Genomic DNA, 23,325 nt, shown 5'->3' with positions numbered 1-23,325 from the left:
AAATGTGCTCACAGTCATGCTTACAAAAGTTTAAACCCCCCCAAAGTCAAATGACATGTATTGTCAATTTTCTAGGCAAAAATAAATACACGTTCTCTACAGAAAGCAAGCCTGAATATGCCATTTTTCTGCAAATGTTGGAAAAAAAATTGCACGTCTTGTTTTATTTTATTTTAGTTTAATTGTATTTTTCTTTTATATTCAGAAAATAAACAGTAAGTGTATAGAAAATGTGTAGACGTGTGTTCCTTGTAGAGGAAGTGTAATTTATTTTCTCTTAGAAAATCAAAAATGCATGTAATTTAACCAGGAGCGCCCAAATGTACAACCCCAATTCCAGTGAAGTTGGGACGTTGTGTAAAACATAAATAAAAACAGAATACGATGATCTGCAAATCCTTTTCAACCTGTATTCAATTGAATACACTACAAAGACAAGATATTTAATGTTCAAACAGATCAACTTTATTGTTTTTTGCAAATATTGACTCATTTTGAATTTGATGCCTGCAACATGTTCGAAAGAAGTTGGGACAGGGCCAACAAAAGACTGGGAAAGTTGAGGAATGCTCAAAAAACCACCCGTTTGGAACATTCCACAGGTGAACAGGTTAAGTGGAAACAGGTGAGTGTCATGATTAGGTATAAATGGAGCATCCCTGAAATGCTCAGTCGTTCACAAGCAAGGATGTGACCAACTGTGTGAGCAAATAGTCCCAACAGTTTAAGAACAACGTTTCTCAACGTGCGATTGCAAGAAATTTAGGGATTTCATCATCTACAGTCCATAATATCATCAAAAGATTCAGAGAATCTGTGGAAATCTCTGCAATTAAGCAGCAAGGCAGAAAACCAACATTGAATGCCGTGACCTTCGATCCTTCAGGAGGCACTGCATTAAAAACCGACATCATTCTGTAACGGACCCCCACATGGGCTCAGGAACACTTCAGAAAACCACTGTCAGTGAACTCAGTTCGTCACTCCATCTACAAGTGCAAGTTAAAACTTCATGTAAAGTGACAGCCAGATATCAACAACACCCAGAAACGCCGCCGGCTTCTCTGGGCCCGAGCTCATCTGAGATGGACTGACGCAAAGTGGAAAAGTGTCCTGTGGTCTGACGAGTCCACATTTCACACTGAGGAAAAGGACTGTCCGGATTGTTATCAGTGCAAAGTTCAAAAGCCAGCATCTCTGATGGTGTGGGGGTGTGTTAGAGCCCATGGCAGGGGTAACTTGCACATCTGTGAAGGCATCATTAATGCTGAAAGGTACATACAGGTTTTGGAGCAACATCTGCTGCCATCCAAGCAGCGTCTTTTTCAGGGACGTCCTGCTTATTTCAGCAAGACAAGGCCAAGCCACATTCTGCACGTGTTACAACAGCGTGGCTTCGTAGTAAAAGAGTGCAGGTCTCCCATTGAAAATGTGTGGCACATTATGAAGCGCAAAATACGACAGCGGAGACCCCCGGACTGTTGAGCAACTGAAGTTGTACATCAAGCAAGAATGGGAAAGAATTCCACCTACAAAGCTTCAACAATTAGTGTCCTCAGTTCCCAAACGCTTGTTGAGTGTTGTTAAAAGGAAAGGTGATGTAACACAGAGGTAAACACGCCCCTGTCCCAACTTCTTTGGAACGTGTTGCAGGCATCAAATTCAAAATGAGTGAATATTTACAAAAAACAATAAAGTTTATCCGTGTGAACATTAAATATCTTGTCTTTGTAGTGTAATCAATTGAATATAGGTTGAAAAGGATTTGCAAATCATTGTATTCTGTTTTTATTTATGTTTTACACAACGTCCCAACTTCATTGGAATTGGGGTTGTACATATATACTGTACATCTATATATGTATATATATATATATATATATATATATATATATATATATATATATATATATATATACATATATATGTGTGTGTGTGTGTATATATCTATAAAATGAACAAAAGTATTGTATTTAGCTATGTATTTATATATGTTATACTATTGTATTTAACACAATGCTGTACATTTGTATAGATAAGAAGATGCCATGCAATTTTAAAAGTTTTAAGCCCGTTTGTTGTTGGATGTATTAGCCTCGTAGCTCGAGTGGAAAACACAAGAAAAAATGTCCTTGGTTGATCAAAATTTGGGGTCAGAGGAAAACTTGATTCATGTTTATATGAGCTACTTCTTTAAAATGACCACTGATTAGAAGCTGTCTGGACGAGTGTTGAATTACAATGTTATTGAGTCTCTAGTGTGAAAGACTGTTGCCAGTGTCCCCATTCCCTACTAGCCCAGTCCTGATAGTTTCAAGTTCACCCTGACGTTCGGGAGGTCAGTGGTCTCTCAGGCCATTGGGAAGATAATTACTGTTGAGCATCACCATTAATCCAGCGTGGCCTCTAATAACATGGTTTGTATGCGGCCTCCCAGCTCAACCCGATCCTGACCCAAATGTGGTCTGTGACTCACAGGAACTTCAACAGTGTGGTAGCCCCTATTAGACATTAATAAGGAGGTCAGATCTGGCCATCTTTGCTGGTGCTGGTTATTACGACTACTTCTCTGCGTTTCGAATTAATGCTTATCACAGAAACATCCTAAAAGAGGTCCAGAGCTTGGTGTTGGTATTTTAACTGATCTTACCTTAAACCTATTAAATAAAAGTGTGAAGTATTAAGAATGTTCTATTTAATTTTTTTGAAATAATTACAAGTCTTTTTGGTTAATTTGTGTTAATGCTTTATAATTTCAGTATGTATGTACAAACCAACTTGGATGATTAGTAAATTCGAGTAAATTACATTTGACCTGTATTACATTGAAATCAGTACAAAAACGTATTTTATGTTACACCTTATGAACATTATTGTTTATTTTTTTAATATACACTCATTCCAATTATGATGACTGCACCATGTTCCAAAAATGTTAAGACAGTAGCATGTTTACCACTGTGTTAGATCATCTTTTCTTTTATCAGCACTTAATAAACTTATAATAATAATAAATAAATTGAGGAAAGAAGATACTAATTCAACCAGATATGAAAGTAGAATTTTTTGCCATTCTTTGGTTATACAAGTCTTCAGCTGCGCAACTGAATGGAGCCTTCGTTGTCAAACATGCATCACACATTTTCAATAGGAGATAGGCAGGCCAGTCTAGTACTCCCTATACCTGGCTTTTGCACTTTATGTTGGTAACAATCTGCATGGTCCTTTTCTTCTTTGGTCCAGAGAACACAGTGTCCGTTACTTCCATCAACAATTTGACATGGTGACTCGTCAGACAACAATACAAGTTTTCATTGTGCATCAATCAGTGACAGTGCTCAGCCAAGAAGTTGGCAGCATTTGTGGATGTTGTTGAATGGCTTGCGCTGTTCATAGTACAGTCTTAACTTGCATTTGTGGATGAACAGTGGTTTATTGACAACGATTTGTCAAAGTATTCCTAAGCCCATGTGGTGATATCCATCACAGAAACATGTTGCTTTGCCATCTGAGGGATCGAAGTGGCAAGCCTCAACCCATCCTGCTGCAGATGTTTTTTGAAACATCTCATTAAATCGCTCCGTTCCAAATGTTTGGAACACGTTGCAGGCATCAATTTCAGAATGAGTGTTTGTTTACCAAAAAACAATAAAGTTGGTCAGATAAAACGCAAAATATCTTGGCTTTTTATTGCTTTTGTTTAAATACAGGCCAAGGAAAATTTATTGATCACTGCTTTCTTGTGAGATTGCCTCTTTTTCTGTATGATTTTCAACTTTTTTAGGTTCTCGCTGCTGGTCAGCAGGTTGAAAAATATTAACTGATAATATCATGTTTATCCTACTTGACACTTTCTCTTTCTCTGGCCCATCTTTTTCTTTCACTCTCTGCCTCTACACTGTCGTCTCTATCTCTCTCTGTGCATCTCTCTCAGTCTGAAGCGATCGCTAGAGGACAGGGAGCAAAGGCTGGTAGTGTTAGAGGAATGCAAGTCCTCCCTTCAGCAGGAGGCACAGAAATTGAGAAGCAGCATGCGTGAGCTGGAGAAATCTCACCTGCAGGCACGCAGAGAACTGCAGGAACTGCGTAGAAAGGTCAGTATAGTTCTTGTCTGACCACAGCTGAATGAGAAATGACGTCTACATCTGATGGTGAAAGACGCCAGTCCTCTAAGGCAACAGCACTGCAGACTTTGGCATTCTGCCTCATTTAACAAACCTGATTCAACTCATCAACTAAATACAAACGCTTTCTCGAGTTGCATTTCATGTGTTAGAAGAGGGGACATGATCATTTCTTGAGGGCTGTGATCTGCAGCTCTGATTTAGGCCTAATCACACCTTTATGCTCACCTGAAAATGTTTTGTGAATGCATCTGTGCACCTGTGTCTGCGTGGGCAGATAAAGACCCTGGAAGGCCAGTGTGCCCAGCGTGAGCAGGAGCTGAGTGAGCTTCAGACTTGTCTGGCTCAGGAGGAGCAGAGAGAGGAGGAGGGGAGGAAAGAAACCTTTAACCTCAAACAGAGATTGCTGGAGAGTGACGCCAGCAGAGAGGCTGCACTGAAGGAGGTGAGAGTCATGGTCACATCCGATGAGTTTAACTCTGTTTATTTGCAAAAGAGCAGGTGTGGCTACAGGATTTGACCAGAGACCATTTGCAGATAAGATTAGACATCGCTGCTTTAATCACTTAAAATCCATGCTTATTATTCAGTTCTTAATCTTAGGTTATAGTCCCTTAGCTGTATTGAATTAATAACATCTATGGGAATCCTGACTAAATGTCCTGACAATGTAACCTACTAAGTAAAGTGTTTTTTAGGCTTTATGTTCTTATTTTTAACAGACCAGCCAAAAAATATATTTTTTGTCCTAGAGGTTAAGGTTTTATTCATTTAGGTATTCAATTTAATTTTTATTACATAGTCACTTATATGTCTGGTGACAGTTAACCAAGTTACTATATTAACAGTCCGCAGTGAGGGTACAAACCCATTTAGCACAGCTTAAAACAATAAAACTCTCTGTCATTTATTAATATATTTCATGCAAACCATAGCAGAACGCACATATTCCCACATGTGAACCTAACTGATCTTTTAAACATGTTGGGTGATGTGAAATCCTATATTACCACCACATTTAATTTACATAAAATAGATGAGATTGTTTTAGAAATGTGGCTGTTGAGCTGCACTGGTTGAACACAAGAGAGGAGGGGTTATGTTATTGTGTAGGTTTTAGCACAGCACCAAGTTTCAGACATCAGGTTTGTGTCTCATGAAAAACACTGTCATGGCTAAGCTATCATACAAACTGGGCATCAGGCATAACGGCCTCACACAATGCATCAGCAGCCATATATAAAATGTATTGCATTTTATAATTTATTTATTAAATATTGCGATACGTTATTTTATTTGGAAAAGATTAACCTTCAAATCAAGACACTATTAACCTCATTGATTAGAACAAGCAGTCACTGTTGCTGTCAGTGGTTCACCCATTTACCACAGTAATGTTCATGGGTATTCAAATAAGAGAATTCTTTTGCTGCCACAGGCCTATATTGAATACAGATAGGACATGTGGAGGAATACAAGGTATAAAAGGTAGAGGTACAATGTGTATGTATGTAGGTGACTGGTCTGCAGCGACGTGTGGCTGAGCTAGAGGAGGCCCATCATTTGGAGAAGGAGTCCCAGAGACAGCGAGATGCCAGCCTGCAAGAGAGCCAGCGGCGGCAGCGTGAGGAAACTTCCCGGCTGGAGGTAGCCCTGCAAGAGGTGCAGGCTCAGCTGAGGGAGCAGAGTGTGGAGCTGAAGCTGGCAGAGGGCCGAGGACAGAGCCTAGAAGAGCAGCTGGTTCAGGCTGATGCCTCCCGCACTGACCTGGAGCACAGGCTGAGTGGCCTGACCTCTGCCCTCAGGCGCACGCTGGGAATTGGGTGTAGAGCAAGGTCACCCACACCCGGGTCCAGAGTCAGAAGGCCATCACCATGGAGAAATCGCCCCCTTGAGAAAGGTACGGAGAGGAGAGAAGATATTGCTGTTAGAGCTTATTGATGGAGTGAATGTTTGGATGGTGTTTCTCTCAAAGGATCTTCTGGGCTGAAATTTGTAACTACACTATATAGCCAAAAGAATGTGGACCATTGACTATCACACCTATGTGAGTTTGGTAGATGTCTCATTCCAAAACCGTGGGAGTTACCCCATCACTTTGCAGCTATCACAGTCTTGGGAAGTCTGTCCACAAGATTTTGGAGAGTGTCTGTGGACTTTGTGCCCATTTAGTCAAAAGAGCATTTGTATGGTCAGGCACTATTGTTGGCTGAGAAGGTCTGGTTCACATTCGGCATTCCAGTTTATCCCAAAAGTGTTCAGTGGGGTTGGTGGAGTTCCTCTGCACCAAATTCGTCAAACCATGTCTTTATGGACCTCACTTCGTGCACTGGGCCGCAAAGTTGGAAGCATATACTTGTCAAAAAATTTTGTAGGCTATAGGATTAATGTTACCCTGCTCTGGATCTACAGGGCTGGATCTACAAAAGCCTTATAAGCAGGCCCATACCATTACCAGACTGCTGGGATAGGCTCCAGCACCAACACCCCCACACCACCCCCCCACCGCGACCCTGACGGAGAAGCGGCTTAGAAAATGGATGGATGGATATTCAAATTTAATTGTTATGAGATCATAGATTTGTATCCCATCCTATGTAGATGGTGTTTCTGTCCTAGAACCATCCGACTTTGAGGCTGTTGTGATGTGTTTAAGCATGGTCGAATAGTAGTCGTGTCCAGTATTTGTGTATTTAGCCCTTTTTTGGGAATAAATGTTCCCAGAAAGATGGAAAACATGAACATTTTGATGTTATGGGGGTGACTTTTTCCCCAAATCTTTTTCACATAAAAGTAAAGAGGTCAGTGCTGATCTTTTGGAGGTTGTGGTTAAGGTAGGGGTTGGGTAAAGTGAAGCAGAATTTACATACACCTTACATACCTGATACAGAAGAACATGGATATAAAAAGACAGAAATATATGTGTGTGTTCGTGTTAGTTTGTGTGTGTGATTTATGAATGTGTGTAACCTCATGTTTGTGTGTGTTTATGTGTAGGAGGTGAGTGTGTGTCTGGCGGGCTGATAGGAGGGGTTCAGGCCCGCTCTGTGTCCCCAACCCATGGAGAAGAGGGACAGATGGATGTAGACTCAGTGCAGGCGGCACTTCGCAGCTTCCAGCAGGATCTCAAAGATGCGCAGAGAGAGCGAGTAAGATGTGCCCCATCTCTTCAGCGTATACGGATCAACTACTGAATAGGTTTAAAGTCAGAGCTCAGACTTTTAACTGACTTTGACTTTAGATCAAATTCCTTTCCTTTCAGTGACCCTGTAACTTATTTATGTTTATGTCATTGAAACAAATGATGGAAGAAATCACAACAGTAACAAAACTGTAACGCTGTGGAGCGATGATGAGGCAGACGCACATGCTGAGATAAGCAAGATGTATTATGGGCAAATCCATACTGGGGTCAAAACAGTCCAGGGTCAAGGGGCCAACACGGGGATATCTAGGAACAGACATAACTAAAATAAACACAGACAGGAAACACCACGGAGGCCGGAAGAAAGAAGACACCCCACGAAAATACGCTACAAGAGAATACAAAGACCAAACAAAGACCAACAAACTAACAGGGAAAACACAGGGCTTAAATACAGAAACAACGAGGGTTAACAATACACAGGTGGATAACACAGGTGAGAACAATCAAGGACGGAGTCAAGAAACAAGGGGGCAGGACACGGAAGAATCAAAACAAAGGAAGCACATGGACAAGACCAAAACAAAACAAAAGCACATGTAGGACTGGGAGGGGCCAATCGTGACAAATCATAACAAATGTTTCAGTAGTGACTATTTTAGCAGAACTCAAAATCACCAGCCAGTAAATGACTAACAAACACAGCTTTGAAAAGTAATATGTTTCATTAAAATCAAAAAGAGTTTACTTTGAAAAATAGATGTTTTGGAAGTGACAATCTTTAAGATTACACACTGATTTTCACATTTACTTCAGATTTACTCTTAACTGCTCACCATGTTTTTATCTAAAAATGAAAGTAATGATAAATCTTCCAACTTTCAGCAAAAGAAAAGAAATACAAAAGTATTTTGTATATTTAAGTATATTTATTGTCGAAATTTAGGGATTAGGGTTTGGGACAGCCACCTCCCGTAAGAAATGGCCCTATTAATGATGACTTTATATTTAGACCATTACTGTCTCAGTTGATGTCTTAGGTTTAAACAGATCATGACACAAACTTCATAAATATCTAAAGTCTGAATACTTTTTTACACAGTAAATTACGTATTTAAATTTCTTTGGGATCACTGTTTGAACTAATTTGGTAGGCTGATCCATACACTAAAAGATTTTAAAAGAATAGTTTATGTAAACTATAAATTAAACTGTGATGTAACCTAGATATAGTAGAGATAGCAGTATGTCATGCAGTGTCAGAAATCACATAAGCAAGTGTATTTCACCTTTCTGAACAGCTCTTACAGCTATTGGAGGGAGGTGTCTGAGGGTACAGACATGGAGGTTTCACAGTGCTAATTGGTGTGGCATAAACCTTGATTAATTGTTAAGCTTTATTAGCATTTTAGGTTGATCGCCAAACTAAAGAAGCAAACTTCGGACACCAATGTAACTGTAATATAACACTTTAACCACTCCTTTATGATAAGCATAACATAAACATAAGCAAAAGAAGAAATGTCACAGACATGATATGTATGCCTTTCATAAAGAGTTTCAGTATATAGCAGAACTAAGATTTTCTTTAACTGAACGCATTTACAAATGAATAATGCAACATAACACCCAGAATGCTCTGAAACCCCCATTAAAAGCCTGTCTGATTGTGCCTGTTCATACTGATTGTTAGCTAAATCTCCCTGTCCTGCAGGATGAGGCACAAGCACAGGTGCTGAGTCTGAGAAGGCAGCTCACGGAGCAACAGGCTGGTCAAGAAAAGAGCAATGCACAGGCACAGCGGCTAAAACACTCTCTCAAAGAGCTGGAGCAGGGTAAGCTGTCCACCCTACAATATCCTGGACCATCTCAGAGTGATGGCCCTGCTTCTGTTTAACTATGTCTTTGGCTGTATGTGTGCGCTGACTCCTTAAACTGCTGGTTCATAATTCCGTCATTAACCTTAGGCCTTATAATCCAATAATAGCTATGAATTTGAATGTTAAATGGTCGTGAGGGTGAGGAATTGAAGTGTGGTTCCACATACTGGCCTATATGGTTAAAGGGTTAATCTGTATGCAGGGACAAAATGTCACCCATGGTAATATATGAAACAGTAATGCCGAAACCCCTTTAAAAAGATGCAGTAATAAAAGTGTGTGCGCGTATATTTGTGTGTGTAGGGAAGCGTGATTTGGCAGAGCGATTAGAGGGGGCTCAGGCTTCCCTCTCTCTGCAGGAGGAAGCGCTTCAGCGTTTAGACAGAGAGAAGAGAATGATGGAAGAGGAGCTGTCCAGGCTGAAGAACAGCGTGCAGGCAGCTGAGGCCAATGCCAGAACACTACAAGTAACCAACGACAAATACACTTACCATCCTCTCTGATGACCCCTTACAAATGCAATGTCATTCTATAGATTAGATTTACATTACATGAGTTTTTGAGTGGAATAAGATAATTACACACTTAATTACGTTTTAGTTACATAATGCATTGCATTCACATTTGATTTACAGCAACAGGTCCTAGTGCACCCTTTTTAAATAAACTTTACAGGACAAGGAAAACATTCTTAACTTTTAATGGAAGTATGTGGCAACATATTTTTTTCCAAGCAATTGTGGACCATTAATGTCTGTCCATTGATCATAAATTTTAACACAAGAAAAAGGGTTATTGTTTTTATCAAATTATGCCAAAAAAGAAAAATGGCAATAATAGGTCCTAACAGCAGCAATATAAGGGACGCCAAATTAATATTGGATGCAAAACAATGCAATCATTCACATCTCCTCTTCTACTTACAAACACAAATATGGTATCAATTGAAAGTTTGAAACATTTCTTTTACAAACTTTCTTCATTTGTTTCAATGGGTGACAAGTGAGATATATTTTGTGTCATGTTACAACAGTACACCCAACGCAGTTAATTACTTTAATAATGAAGGTTGTTATAAACACTGTTAGAAACTTCTTTGAACTTGTTCTATCTTGAGGCAGTAATGCATGTAAAGTGCTTTGATTTTTGGGACTGCGTCCTTTATATTGGTTTTCTATTCAAAATAGGTCCTTCACCTAATAGACCCACTACAATTACAGGCTTTTGTCCATCTGTCGTCATGCTTGTCAGCCAGCTTTCGCTCCATTTATCACTGGTCAATTTCTGGCCACAAGACTAGGTTGACCAGGTATTATATGTATAATAATGACATGATAAGGGCAAATGTATGCAGTGTTGACATGAGTAGAGCAAAGTTGTTGGATTTTTATCTGCTTCAGTGTCACTGCTATGTTGAGAATGGTCTGCCATCCAAACATATCCATTTTGAGGGATTGAGGATGGTTAACGCACCAACAGATGGACTACAGTAGCTAATTGTACTCCAGCAAAATGAATATATTTCTGATTTCTAGAAATGGATGCTGCTTGCCTGTAAGCATCATTGATGGTGTGCGTTTTTGTGCGAGTGCAGGAGAGCCTCCACCGTGTGGAGGAGTCAGAGGCAGGTTTGGGTGTGGAGTGCAGGAGGCTGAAGGAGTGCTGGGAGACAGCAGAGGCTCGAGCATCCAGGCTGGAGCTAAGCCAGCGAACTCTGGAGGGAGAGCTGCAGCGTTCCCAAATCCGAACAGCTGAACTAGAGGGGGAGCTCACTTCTCTGCAGGAGAGAGTGACCAGCCTGCGGAGGGAGCTGGGGGAGAGTGAGGCGCGCACTGCACTGTTGAAAGTGTGTATACATTAGAAATTTAAACATGTGCATGCAGGGTTTTTTTTTTTTAAGAACTACTAGATATGGATTAGTTTTATGTAAGAAAGTTCTGTCATTTATTTTCTAAGTCTGATGTAGGAGCATAAACTATTTGTGTAATATTCCCAGATTCACACAGATACTCCAGATTGAATGGTGATACCTCAGTGTGTTGATAGCAAAATTTACACCCTCAATAACAACATGGAGCATGGCCGTGTGCGTTAGCAGGTTCTGTTATTCCACTACCATGAGGTGAATTAGAATAGGCCTGTTGTTAGTGAGGCAGCCTAATTTCACCCAATTACAGAAGGCCTTTCAGCTACAGCTATTCCTGTCAGGCTGTGAAACGACTTATTTGTCCCATCAGGCAGAAAGACTCAGAGACTCCTGACTGTGTTATAGGTTGAGGGTGAACGGTCAGCAACAGCTCTGGCTCGTGCAGATCTACAGGAAGCTCAGCTGCGTGAGAAACTGCAGAGTATGGCAACAGCACTAAGGGACAGCAAGAGCAGTGCAGGAGCGGCACAAGAGCAGGCCACCCAGCTTCAGAACGCACTCACTGCAAGTGAGCAGGAGCGCAAGACACTACAGGTGGGCTTATATTGGAAAAAAGATCAGAAGGTTTGAGTTTGGTTGATGAACCAATCATGAATTTCATTGACTGATTCCGATTTCTATTTTGTGTGTGTGTAGTTGTGGCAGCAGCGTTCTACATGGCTCACATTATTTATGTCAAAAAAGTTGCAACACATCAGTTAAAATGAAAATAATGCATTAGCCTATTGACCATTCCATGTTTAGAGGATGAATCTACCAAATCTAACTTCTGGAGTGCCAGGTTTAGTTGGAGGAATTACAGTATTTAATACCTGGGTCAATTAAGAAATCCCATAAAGGTGGTAATATGTGTGGAAAAGGTCCTGAGTGTGGGTGTGTCTGAGCACAGGAATTTACAGGTATATATGCTGACTAGGCCCATTCTTAAGGCCGCTTACCATTCAAAGTAATCTAAGTATAAGCATATCATAGCACAGTAGACATGATAGTTCGTAATTACAGAGCCCAGCCTCAGGCTATGTAAACCTAATGAGAGCTCTTTCTGCCTCATGTGTAAGCCAAAGCTCTGAAGATCATACACCAACAACTCTGTGCTTCTAATATTGCTTTATCCTTTACTAACAAACAACCTCATTAAACTTCATCGTGCCCCAACCACACAAAGGTTCACAAAGCCCGTGATTATGATCTCATCTCGTCTCTATGCCACAAAAGCTTTAATTGAAACCTTTAGATTAAATCAGCTCTTTGACTGCCACGGCTCCAGGTGATTTATGCTGTTGTGTCATAACTTTTTCCAGTTTTTGTGCACCGTTGTTGTGGCGCGTTCCCTGAAGGAGCTGGACGGCTACACTATAAACCGTTGGAGCAAGCTCGTTACTTCTCGCCCAGCTCCTCTGGAGGGCTTTTAAGCCTTCGTTTGAGTCAACGTTTTTTAAGATGCTGTGCAAACAAAAACATGTCATGCATGGTATAAATCTCTTGACATTTGCTTGGGACCTGTCAGAAATAAAAAGCTGCCTACATTTCTTAATAAGCTCTACCAAAGACAAGGACGAAAAGACAAGGTGTAGTAGTGGGTATTTCTAAGGCTGTGTTACAAATACTTTAAAAATCTGAAGCCGTGTCTGAAACTAGGCCCCATTCACTATACAGGGAGGGAAAACACGTATTCAGACGCTGTTGACTTTGTTATATAAGAAACTTTCAGTGCATATATCCACAGAATGACTTTGTATGTATTGTATGTATTCATAAGCATAAAGAAAGACAATGTATTTAGATACTTATGTAGAAATATACGCAATAGCAATCACAGTGAATGTAATGAAACTTAAAGTTCTCAGGGGACAACATTATTACACTGAAATGCATGAAAATACATCGAAAACAACACTGAATAGAAAAAGTTACAAAGCCATAGCTTGTATGTCAGTATATTTGATTTATGAATATGCAAGTAGAAAGTTCATGGAACCACAACGAATCTTTCCCGGACTAGTGCACCATGCAAGATTTCACAGTGAGCTTTTAAACTAATGCTAAGGAAGGTAAGAGAGAAGCCAGCAGGAGCAACAATTGCAGTGGTTAATTTTGATTTTTGTACATCATTGTAGTTGTGCTATCATCTTCTCAGCATCACTATTTTTAACAGCGCTTCATTTTTAGGCAACGCTTTAACATTTCCTGCCTACAGTTCAAAAACATTCCTCAATTTGAATGATAAACCTGCTTATTCCAATAAGATCAGCTGTTTATTGGAAATAAAAGAAAATTTTATTTTTTTTTATCAATACCAATTTTTATCAATACCACTGGCCAAACCATTGTTTGTAGGTTCACAGGTAATCAGTTAATCATTTACATCCCTACTTTAAACGGAACAATGCAAAGCAAAATTGAAGGTTAGATAAGCAAAAGCAGCGTTTTCATAGTGTATGTATTTCTGTGCAGGAGCATCTGGAGAAGATACGGGAGGCTCTCTCAGACAGTAAAAAGCAGAACCTTCTTCTGAGTGACAGACTGCAGAGCTTGCAGAGGAGTCATGAGGAATCAGAGCTCAGAGTGTCCGAACTAGACAAACACACACACGGCCTGCAGGAGGTGACACATGCGCACAAACTCACTGGATTTTGACAAAGACAAGGACAGTGTGAAGCTTAAAGCAACATATAACTAACAAGGAATAAGTGCTATAAGCCAGTGATCCAGTTATCAATGTGGAAGCAGCCTCAAACACTTGCCTCAACCTACATTCAGCTCAGTAATCTCGGATAGACTTGCCTATATCATTTCTGACACTGTAGGACATACTGTTATCTATAGACATGAACAAGAATAGGTCATGTTATCTTGAAGACTAAAAAAGAAAACTTAAGAAACAAACCCTGGACAATAAACATGTCATATAGACTCCATTTGGGAACATTTTATGAAATTAAATTTTTGGAACATCATATCATGTGCACACACACACACACACACACACACGGAGACATACCCAAATGAGAAGCAGAGGTACAACCATACCTTCTGCTGTACATCGCCTTTCATGTTCTGAGTGTGTTCTGTTTCCCTTAAAAGTTCCTAAACAAGCAATGCCTCCTATTAGATCAGTACTCATGCCCTGTGAAAGGCGGATGCTATAAGCGCCGGTGTTCCCTCCGATTCTCTCAGGCTTTGCAGCAGAGTGAGCAGGCTGCTGAAGAAGCTCAGGACAGCTGCACTTTGCTGCATAAGGACAGAGCAGAGCTGCAGGAGCGTTTGACCACTCTGCAGAACTCACTTCACAGCCTGCAGGACGACAGGACGCAGTTGGACAAGATACTGGCTCGTCTCGGAAAAGACAAGGCCGCGCTCAAACGTACCCTACAGAAGGTACAGATGAGAGTATGGACATGTCTAAGTATTAATCACAAAAATAAATAAATAAATCATTTAATCACAATCAGAAAGCATTTTATTCAGCACTGCTTCATCATAAAATGCGCAATGACGTGTACTTATACATTTGCAATTTGTAAATACATGTTTGTATGGATGTGATTTAGACTTGTTTTTTCAGGTGCATAGAACGTTATGTATTCATATCAGGTCCATAAAATGATGTATTGTTCAAATTGTAAATCTACAAAAACTGTGTAATTAAGATACAATAGTCAGGGTTACAAAGACAATGTTTATACTGACTACCTGAAGTATTGAATTATGGTGCCTAATTATACCTGTACCATAAACAGGGCTTGACCTTAAGCTTTTTTGATGGACAATTAATCCAAATTTTACCTGTCCAAAAGCCAAAATCACTTGTCCACAGAAAAAAAGCTAATAACAACATTTATAATTTGCACTGAACAAGCGTTGATGTGTGAGAGACACAAAAAAGGAGAGAAAATAATTCATCAATATAGACAGAGATTTTAGCCTTCCTGATTTAAATTCAGTTTTTTACCATCATCTTCTCATTAAGCCTAAATTTGTAGTATCTCTCTCTCTCTCTCTCTCTCTCTGCTCTCTGTATCTCATTCTGCTTGACAGTTTGTGAACCATTTAGAATTTTCTATATTTATGCATAAATTTGACCTTAAGCGTCATCAGATTTTCAGATATCCTAATCGTAGGTAAGGAGAGCCAAACTAAACACATGAGACAGAAATATTAGACTTATTTATCGAGGAAAATGATCCAATATTACAAATCTGTGAGTGGCAAAAGTATGTGAACCTTTGCTTTCAGTATCTGCTGTGACCCCCTTGTGCAGCAGAATGGAATACATTTTTTTGTTGGAATGCAGCGTTTTCTTTTCTCCAAACATAACGCTTCTTATTTAAACCAAAAAGATGTCTCATCCGACCACAAAACATTGTTCCAATAGCCTTCTGACTGGCCCATGTGGTTTTTCAGCAAGACGTTCAGCAATGTTCCTTTTGGAGAGCAGCGGCTTAACGTTCTGAATGTGTTGATGCCTCTCAGTTCTAAGTTCATCTAAAAATAATTTAATAGCTTGTTTTATTGTTACCTTATGTATTTACTTGTACAAAGGGATGATAGTATGGTGATAGTCTGACTCAAACTGACACTATAAAGCACATAATTCTGAGTTGTAACAATAACATATTATTTTTATAATTATAACATGGAGTAATAAATATAATGCTTGCAATTGTTGATCTGTGCAGCCTTGTCTGGATCTATTCCATAACCTGGGTCATATCAGCAGACAGCTCTGTTGTGCCTGGCCGCATCTGTGCTTTTTTATTAATTTATTTGTGTCCTCAATTTCTGAGCCTCCTGCTATGTAATTGTTTCAAATCATTCTCAGATAGTTTGTTGTGTTGAATTTGTTGGTGACATATTGATTCTTCATTCATAGCAGACGGGAGAGATCGGCTTTTCCCCAGGTGCTCAGCTACTGTTTGCATGCTTGTGTCTTTATCTGGCTCTGTGTTTTGTGTGCGCTGCCACTGACTGACACATGTAAATGTCTGGGGACAGATGTTGATTCTGCTACAGAAATTAGAGTTCAGCATATGACTGGCCTTCCAAGGCTAAATGCATGTGAGTGTTGTGCTTGTATGTGTCTGTGCATGTTTGTTTGGTGTGACTATGTGGGAAAAGCACAAGAAAAGCTCAGAGATAACATACAGTGTCAGAGCCAGTAGTTATTGATAATGAACATAAAACTGGTCTGCAGAATTGATCATTTTTTCTTTTCATTTTGTGAGACATGAGAGTTCTGTGCTCTGGTCTGTTATCTGAAGCGCCAGTCCTGGTTTTACTTCATTTACAAACACAACGGTTAGTGTCACACAGGTGGGGAAAAAACCCTGGCGTAATTATAGTTCAGTGTTTTGTTATGAGGTGTTTTCTCAAGTCATTTTTTATGGATTTAACACACTGGAACATTCACATCAAGTCCAATGTGATTTTCTTGTTTAATCTGGGAGGATGCACAGAAAAATTCACTACTTTGTAAGTTGTTCATTTTTATTTTCGTCAACATGACTAGACACAGACACTGGGGAACAGCCCATTCTGCTAAAAAAACTTGATGTGCTATTAATTTTTCTGTAAAATTCGGGAGTTGGTGTGCAGTCTTTATGACTTGTTTACCCTATAGGCACAAATGTAAATGGTCCTAGACCCTGTTTACACCTGGTCACTTCATGTGACTAGTTTCTGGATTGTATCCTGACAAGATTTTAGCCACATGCATTTATACTTGGTAGTCAAAAGTGTCTGGTTAGTCGGATTGAAATCCAATTGTTGTCTGGGATGGAATATGCAAATCTGCTTGTTGCACAGCAACCAGTTACCAATTATTTATTAAGTCGTCTGCAGTTTGTTAGTGTCTGTTCATATTGCTAGTAAGCATTTAGTTTCATGCAGCCCCCAACCATGTGTGTCCTCCATGATTACCTTTCTCACAGACACAGATCTCATGCCTAGTGATGTACTGTATGGAGAGGAGCTTTGATTATACTGGGAGGGGTTTTGGTTGTTGAATGTATCTTGGAAGTCTGAAGGTTGCTACTTTAGTTTTAAAGAACTTCGATTTTTTGCTGAACTTTAGACTTAAGATTTAAGGCTAGACTTACAGAATTCTTATTACATACAGGTAACTGTGCAATTACATCACATACATACGTGAGTGTTGTGCTTGCGTGTGCAGGTGGAGCAGGAGCGTCGCAGGCGGGAGGAAGAGGCCGTGTGTGCTAGTCGTCAGAAGGAGCAGCTGGAGCAGACAGTGTGCAGTCTGGAGCAGGAACTGAGCGAGACGCACTCAGAAACACACACCCTAAAGGTGAGAAGACAGAGAGCTAGAAGCAGAGCGAGGTGACAGAAAAACATGGGGAGAGAAAGAGGTTAATTCAAATACTTCCCGTGCATAAATCAGTATCCAGTCACCTGAATCTCCGTTCCAGTGAAATCTGAGACGTGAGAAATCTACTACATTAAAATTCCATTTCCCCTCTCAGCTTCCTTACATATTGGATGCGACTTGGCTGCTTTAGCTCCAGCTCTTTAGCAGAGTGACCGGGTGATTTTTATGTGCAGTCCCAGCTCGCCCACCTGGAGCAGGCTCACTCGCAGCGCCTCCTGGAGGTGACTGCCCGCCACAGGCAGGAGCTGGAGCTGGAAACCGAGCGGCTGCGGGGGTCCCAGCAGCAGGCTGAGAGAGTGCTGGAGGCACGGGAGAAAGCCCATCGACAGAGGGTCCGTTGCTTGGAGGAACAGGTAAGCTTGGCTAATGGCTGTTGGTACTGTCTCTTTAAGCTTTTAGTGTCAGTAATAGCCTTTAGCCTAGTGGTTTCCACTATAGTCCTGGAGTACCCATGCCCTGCTGGGCTATAGCAAGGTGGTCCTTGTAATTGCCACTATAGACAAAGTTTGCACCCCTGACTGAAATGTGAGTACTGCTAGTGCATTACAGCAGTGCTTTATTAAAAACTTCTACCTTGTAGCTCCACTATGTTAGTATACAGGGACTATACCGTATCTGTTGACCCGTAATATGTGTTGGTGGTGTCGGTGGTCAGTTTCAGACCACAAACCTGCTTTTGTCTGTATAATGTGGGTGATGGACCACTCTCAACCTAGCGGTATCACTGCTGAGAGTGATGCTCAACCCAGCAGGCTTTGTGGTCAAACAGAGTAGATGGTAGCTGACTGACTCAGAGGTTACAGGCTGTAGAGACAGAGGCTACAGTCTATGCAAAAGGCCAAGGCCACCCGTCATTTATGTAATTTCGAGTTAAAATGGCCATTATAAATAACATTTTCAATAGATCTCTGAGAAGATTAGAAACAAATAATATAAGTGGAAAAGAAAATGTTTTTTCCAAAATTGGAGTCCAAAAAGAGATTCCTGTTAGGGACCCCTAACAACCATGCAAGACCTGGTAGGCTGACACCATCAGATAAACAGCACTTAGAGCTTTAATCTTTGAGAGAGAGGAGAAAGTCTGAAACAGGTGTTTCTGTCTATCCTTCCACTGTGAGATGACAAGTCAACGCTGAGTCTGAAAGGATCTGTAGCTGTCAAGAAGCTGCTACTGAGAAAATCAAACAAATAAGCTGCTGGTGTTCTCAGAGCAATCGACTGACCACCCCAGAGTCCAGACCTCAATATCATTGAATATATTTGGGTTTACTTGGACTGTAAGATGCAGAAAATGCAACCAACTTGGTAAGATGAAACTTTGGAGGTGTGGAAAAACATCCCTTGGAAAACTCAATGCGAGTCTCCTGAAAAGATAGGAAGTTGTAATAAACTAAATATTAAAGGTTGCATATTATATTCAGTTGTTGAGTCTTTGGTGTAATTTCTGTTTTTTCTTATACTGAAAAAAGAATAACTTAGTCATTTTAATGGCCATTTTGACTGAACATTAGTCATTAGAAGTGAAAGAGTGGTCTCTGACTTATGCACAGTACTGTATACAGTGGACCAAGAAGGTAGATGGACCTTATAAAGTGCATAGTGTGTGTTCTTAATACAGTAGATAGTAAATGTATGAATATGTTTTAATAAGGCTCTAACAGGCTGTCAAACTCAAGCCCACCACACTGTGAAGTCTTTTTTGTTTATCCTGCTTTTATACACCCAAATGAACTAACAATGAGCTTTTTAATGAACAAAAGAGTTAATCCCTTAAACTCTAGCTGTATTACTCAGTTATTAATCCAGTATCTTATTATCTTAACTATTATTAGTAACTATTATTATTAACTATTTGAAACTACTTGTTAGGTATGTAGTGATGAGAGTGGGTAATGGAATTCTTTGGTCTTTATAAAGGTGGTTATAAATCAGGTATATGTCTGCTGTGCTGTATGTCCGTGTGTGTCAGGTGTGTACACTGAAAGAGCAGCTGGAGCAGGAGATGCGGCGGAGGCAGACATACATGAACCAGATGCTGAAGCCTGGGCCCTGAGTATCCCTGCGATCTGGCCAGCTGTGGCTGACCCCAAGTCCTGGGACAGGGGGAACAGAGCAAAGCCCCTGAGAGTCAGCACACACTCCCACTGCTGTTCACTCCTGGAGCTGGGCCAGCACAGCTCACAGTGGCTATTCAGATGGACTTCTGCATAATAAGCAGTTTTTAATACACACACACACACACACACACACACACACACACACACACACACACACATGGGTTTGTTTTCATATCTTATCAGGACATGATGTCATACATGTGCTTTATATGTGTAGTATATATTTAACTACCTACATATAATTAGAATTTTCTAATTCCAACCCTTAATGAAAACCCAATCTTAACTTCTGCAACCAAAAGAAATGATTTAGCCCTTTCAGTTTTAAAATATGAAATATGTACAGTGCTGTGCAAAAGTCAGAGACCACTCCTCTTTCATTTCATTTCCAGTCAAAATGAACATTAAGTAGAATCTGTTCATTATTCAGGAGATATTTCTGAGGAGATTACATATCAGATAATCTCCTTTCATGAGGAAGGGGAAAGTCAAAGGAAAATTGTTTTCAAACTGAAGTTCAAAGTATTATAAAAACACAAAGAAAATGGGACTCTAATAGCAGTGCAAGACCCTGTAGACCACCAAAACTGACTCACCATCAGATAAGCAGTACTTAAAGCTTTCATATTTGAGAGACGAAATTTGAAGATGCTCCGTCTCCACTCTAAAATATACCCAGGGCTTTCTGTGCATCCTCCCTAGGTATTACTTGGATCGTGAGAAAATGTAACCAACTTCTAAGACTGAACTTGGAGGTGTGGGAAAAAATCACTGCAGATTTCTTTGAACAACTGAAAGCAAGCCTCCTGAAAAGAATGGAAGCTGTAAGAAAATTAATGGGTGGGTACACTTAAGTTACGGAGCCCCACTGATGACATCCTGTATAAATAAAAATAATGCACGGCCATGACTTAGTAAGGCATGGGAATTAAATCCTAATGTATAGCCACGTCTTGTTAAGGCATGTTCTTGTTCCCCCTCCTTACTAAGTCATCGCCACAACATAACTCATCTCATTCCCATGCCTTATTAAGTTGTGAACGCTTTGTTTTTATTTATATGGGATGTCACCAGCAGGGCTTCATACTAAATACTAAAATTGCATATTTACTTATTGAGCCTTTTCTGTAATTGATGTTTTCTGCTTTTTCCCTTATGCTGAAAGTATATAAGTATATAAGTAACTTTGACTGGTCTCTGACTTTTGCACGATACTGTAAATTTGATAATTTGGCATACATGGCATAGTCAAGATCATTTCACAATCCCTGATGCTGCGGTGCCAGATCACATTTTTCCTCAGTCTATTTTTTAGGGACAGTTTTGAACTGAAAATACACAAAAACAAATACACACACGCTCCTGCACCTTGACGCTGAGGACATGAAATCATTCACAGAACTGCTGGGCTTCATGAGCACAAATCCCTTCAGTAATCTTGATCCACTCTATAAAAAACAACAACAAACAAAGAGATCACTGTTTCCCCAAACGCTCAGCAAGCGCCAAATTGTTTTAAGGATTTGTTCAGCAAGCAGCTGAAGCGTGTGTTAGTCCTCTCTGTCTGTCCCTGTTGGCCTGACGATAATCAGCACAATGTGAGGATGGCAGCCCCCAGCTTACCTCTCCCACACACTCCCTCGCACATCTAAACACACCACACACGCACACATTCCGCAGCTTTATAGATCCATGTTGTGCGTCACTTATTTAATCGCTTTATTGCATGTAACTACACCAAGCCTAATGATGATGAGATCGAATTGTTTTCACGTGTAACAAGTTGCCATCACTTCTGGCATCTGAATCGAAGACCAGCATTCGAGCAAGTTTCCTGTTAAAAGCTCATGCTGTGATCTTTATTATCTGTTTAATGATTGATTATTTTAATGACCCTAATGACCGTTTATCATGATAATTCCAACTGTTGGTGCTTAATCTGCAAACATGCTTCCTAATCTTTGATGAACAATTAAGAAAAAATTACTGTTAAGCAGAATTTTTTTTTCCCCCTTTTAGCTCCACTCTGCAAAATGATTTTTTACAAGCCAATAAAACCACAATAACGATGAAACAATGAGCAGATTGATGTTTGTAGTTTGAGGAGTTGCTCTATTTGCGTTGGCTGTGCCTCATGGATAATTACTCTAACTTGTTTTGATGTGTGCAAACAACTTAAAACTGCTTCAAAAGTTCCCTCGTGACAGTTTGGCTCCAGGATTTTGATTCGTATTACTAATAACCCTCTTTGTCAAAAGATTTTTCTTTTCTTTTTTTGCCTCTGCGAAAAACTATGACCCTCTGAGTCTGTTGCCAAAAGAATCTTAATATAAGAGCCTTCATATAGGGATTATTGCCTGATACTGTCTGTGGTCCATGCAGCCAAATCTCATTTTGTTTTTGTTTAAAGAGGGCTATTTCATACTCCTTTGAAATCAGACATCTCATGCACTGTATGATGAATACGCTTGGGAAATTGGGGGGGAGCTTACAGTAATCCAAACCAGAGGGACTTTGTGTATGTATATGCTGTCTTTGATCTGGCATCTTGTGCAAGTTCCACGCAGGAGGCACCAAGTTCACGTCACATGATTGGCGTGCTCCTGACGTTGCATATGTGGCTTTGTATCACTGTGTGTGTTGCTCTGAAGTGTGTGCAGAGGCAGGCAGGCAGCAGAGCTGGGACGCTTTTTTTCACAGCACGAGCGAAAGCGAATGCCCTGTCAGAGTCTCTTTAATGCACCCCTTTCATTACCATAGCCCCGCCCACTGCTTATCCAGTTACCGGCCCCCATTCCACAATTGGCTGCGAGCACCTAATTATGCAAGGTAGTGAATCCCTGGGGGTGTGTGTGTGTGTGGGGGTAGATGGAGGTGGGGGGGTTCATGGGGGCTGGTCCTGAAAGAACTCCTTTGGCAGGCAGAATAGAGGTTTTATTGAGGATATTTCTAAGCTAACCATCAGGGACCAAATTGCTGGATTGTAAAAAAAAAAAAAAAAAAAAGAGCAAGCCGAATCTCTTTGCTGCTTCTCTCTCTCTCTCTCTCTCTCTCTCTCTCTCTCTCCCTCTCTCCCCTCTCTCTCTGTCTCTCTTTCTCTCTCTCTTTTCACTCCTTCACTCACTCGGTTCATTTCAGTGAGCAGTCCGACCGCTCTCCAGCACCCAGCGGCACACAGAATGCAAGGAATCTACCTCGCTGTCCCAGAGTGACGGAGGCAAGAGCAGTTTAGGGAGGGAGAGGAGGTGCAGGGGAAAGACAGGGAACAAAAGGGACAGGCAGGACAGAGAGGGACAGAGTGGACAGAAAAGAGCCGGCTAAGAGAGGACAAGTAAGACAGAAGGTGGACTGGGCAGTTTTTGGCTGGAGGATTTGGTCCTGTCCCACTGCCCTCATTAGGGATATCCATCTATTGCCCCGCCAACTTTCCCCCCATCCCGGTGCAGCGGAGGTCATGGGGTGGCTACTGCTGCCCTGGCTGTGCACCCTGCTGTGCCTGAGGCTGCCGGGCAGTGTGGAGCCGGCCGTTCCACTGAATGACTTCTACCCTTTTGGTCAGGAACAGGGGGACACTCTGACCATCAAGCAGGACGATGGAGGCTCAGGACTAGTGGACATCTCTGTGGCTTTCCCTTTCTTTGGAGACTGGCACATGGGGCTCTATGTGAGTTATGGAATGTGAGTGTGAGTGAGCACTGAAATTTGCTTGATTCAAATGTGTGCATCATTAATGAAATGCCTCACAAC

At 40.7% G+C, this 23,325-nt stretch overlaps 2 protein-coding genes across 3 annotated transcripts in view; both read left to right on the top strand.

The window, feature by feature from the left end:
• crocc2 (ciliary rootlet coiled-coil, rootletin family member 2) overlaps positions 1 to 22,399 on the top strand; it is an 89,623-nt gene extending 67,224 nt beyond the window's left edge. Inside the window, exons 25-37 of the mRNA XM_017697998.2 lie at positions 3,935 to 4,094; positions 4,402 to 4,569; positions 5,640 to 6,024; positions 7,122 to 7,273; positions 8,984 to 9,104; positions 9,453 to 9,616; positions 10,744 to 10,995; positions 11,422 to 11,610; positions 13,531 to 13,680; positions 14,254 to 14,454; positions 17,249 to 17,380; positions 17,635 to 17,814; positions 19,431 to 22,399. Coding sequence (XP_017553487.1) covers positions 3,935 to 4,094; positions 4,402 to 4,569; positions 5,640 to 6,024; positions 7,122 to 7,273; positions 8,984 to 9,104; positions 9,453 to 9,616; positions 10,744 to 10,995; positions 11,422 to 11,610; positions 13,531 to 13,680; positions 14,254 to 14,454; positions 17,249 to 17,380; positions 17,635 to 17,814; positions 19,431 to 19,514 — 2,338 coding nt within the window. The 3' untranslated portion in view covers positions 19,515 to 22,399. The remainder of the gene's footprint in view (positions 1 to 3,934; positions 4,095 to 4,401; positions 4,570 to 5,639; positions 6,025 to 7,121; positions 7,274 to 8,983; positions 9,105 to 9,452; positions 9,617 to 10,743; positions 10,996 to 11,421; positions 11,611 to 13,530; positions 13,681 to 14,253; positions 14,455 to 17,248; positions 17,381 to 17,634; positions 17,815 to 19,430) is intronic.
• Positions 22,400 to 22,611: 212 nt separating this feature from the next.
• sned1 (sushi, nidogen and EGF-like domains 1) overlaps positions 22,612 to 23,325 on the top strand; it is a 71,320-nt gene continuing 70,606 nt past the window's right edge. For both annotated transcript variants that reach the window (XM_037534938.1, XM_017697999.2), the window contains exon 1: positions 22,612 to 23,242. In XM_037534938.1, coding sequence (XP_037390835.1) covers positions 23,033 to 23,242 — 210 coding nt within the window. In that variant the 5' untranslated portion in view covers positions 22,612 to 23,032. The remainder of the gene's footprint in view (positions 23,243 to 23,325) is intronic.

This window comes from Pygocentrus nattereri, chromosome 26 (assembly GCF_015220715.1).
Source record: "Pygocentrus nattereri isolate fPygNat1 chromosome 26, fPygNat1.pri, whole genome shotgun sequence".
Taxonomy (NCBI): domain Eukaryota; kingdom Metazoa; phylum Chordata; class Actinopteri; order Characiformes; family Serrasalmidae; genus Pygocentrus; species Pygocentrus nattereri.
The sequence above is the reverse complement of the archived record's forward strand: the minus strand, read 5'-3'. Positions and strand labels throughout refer to the sequence as shown.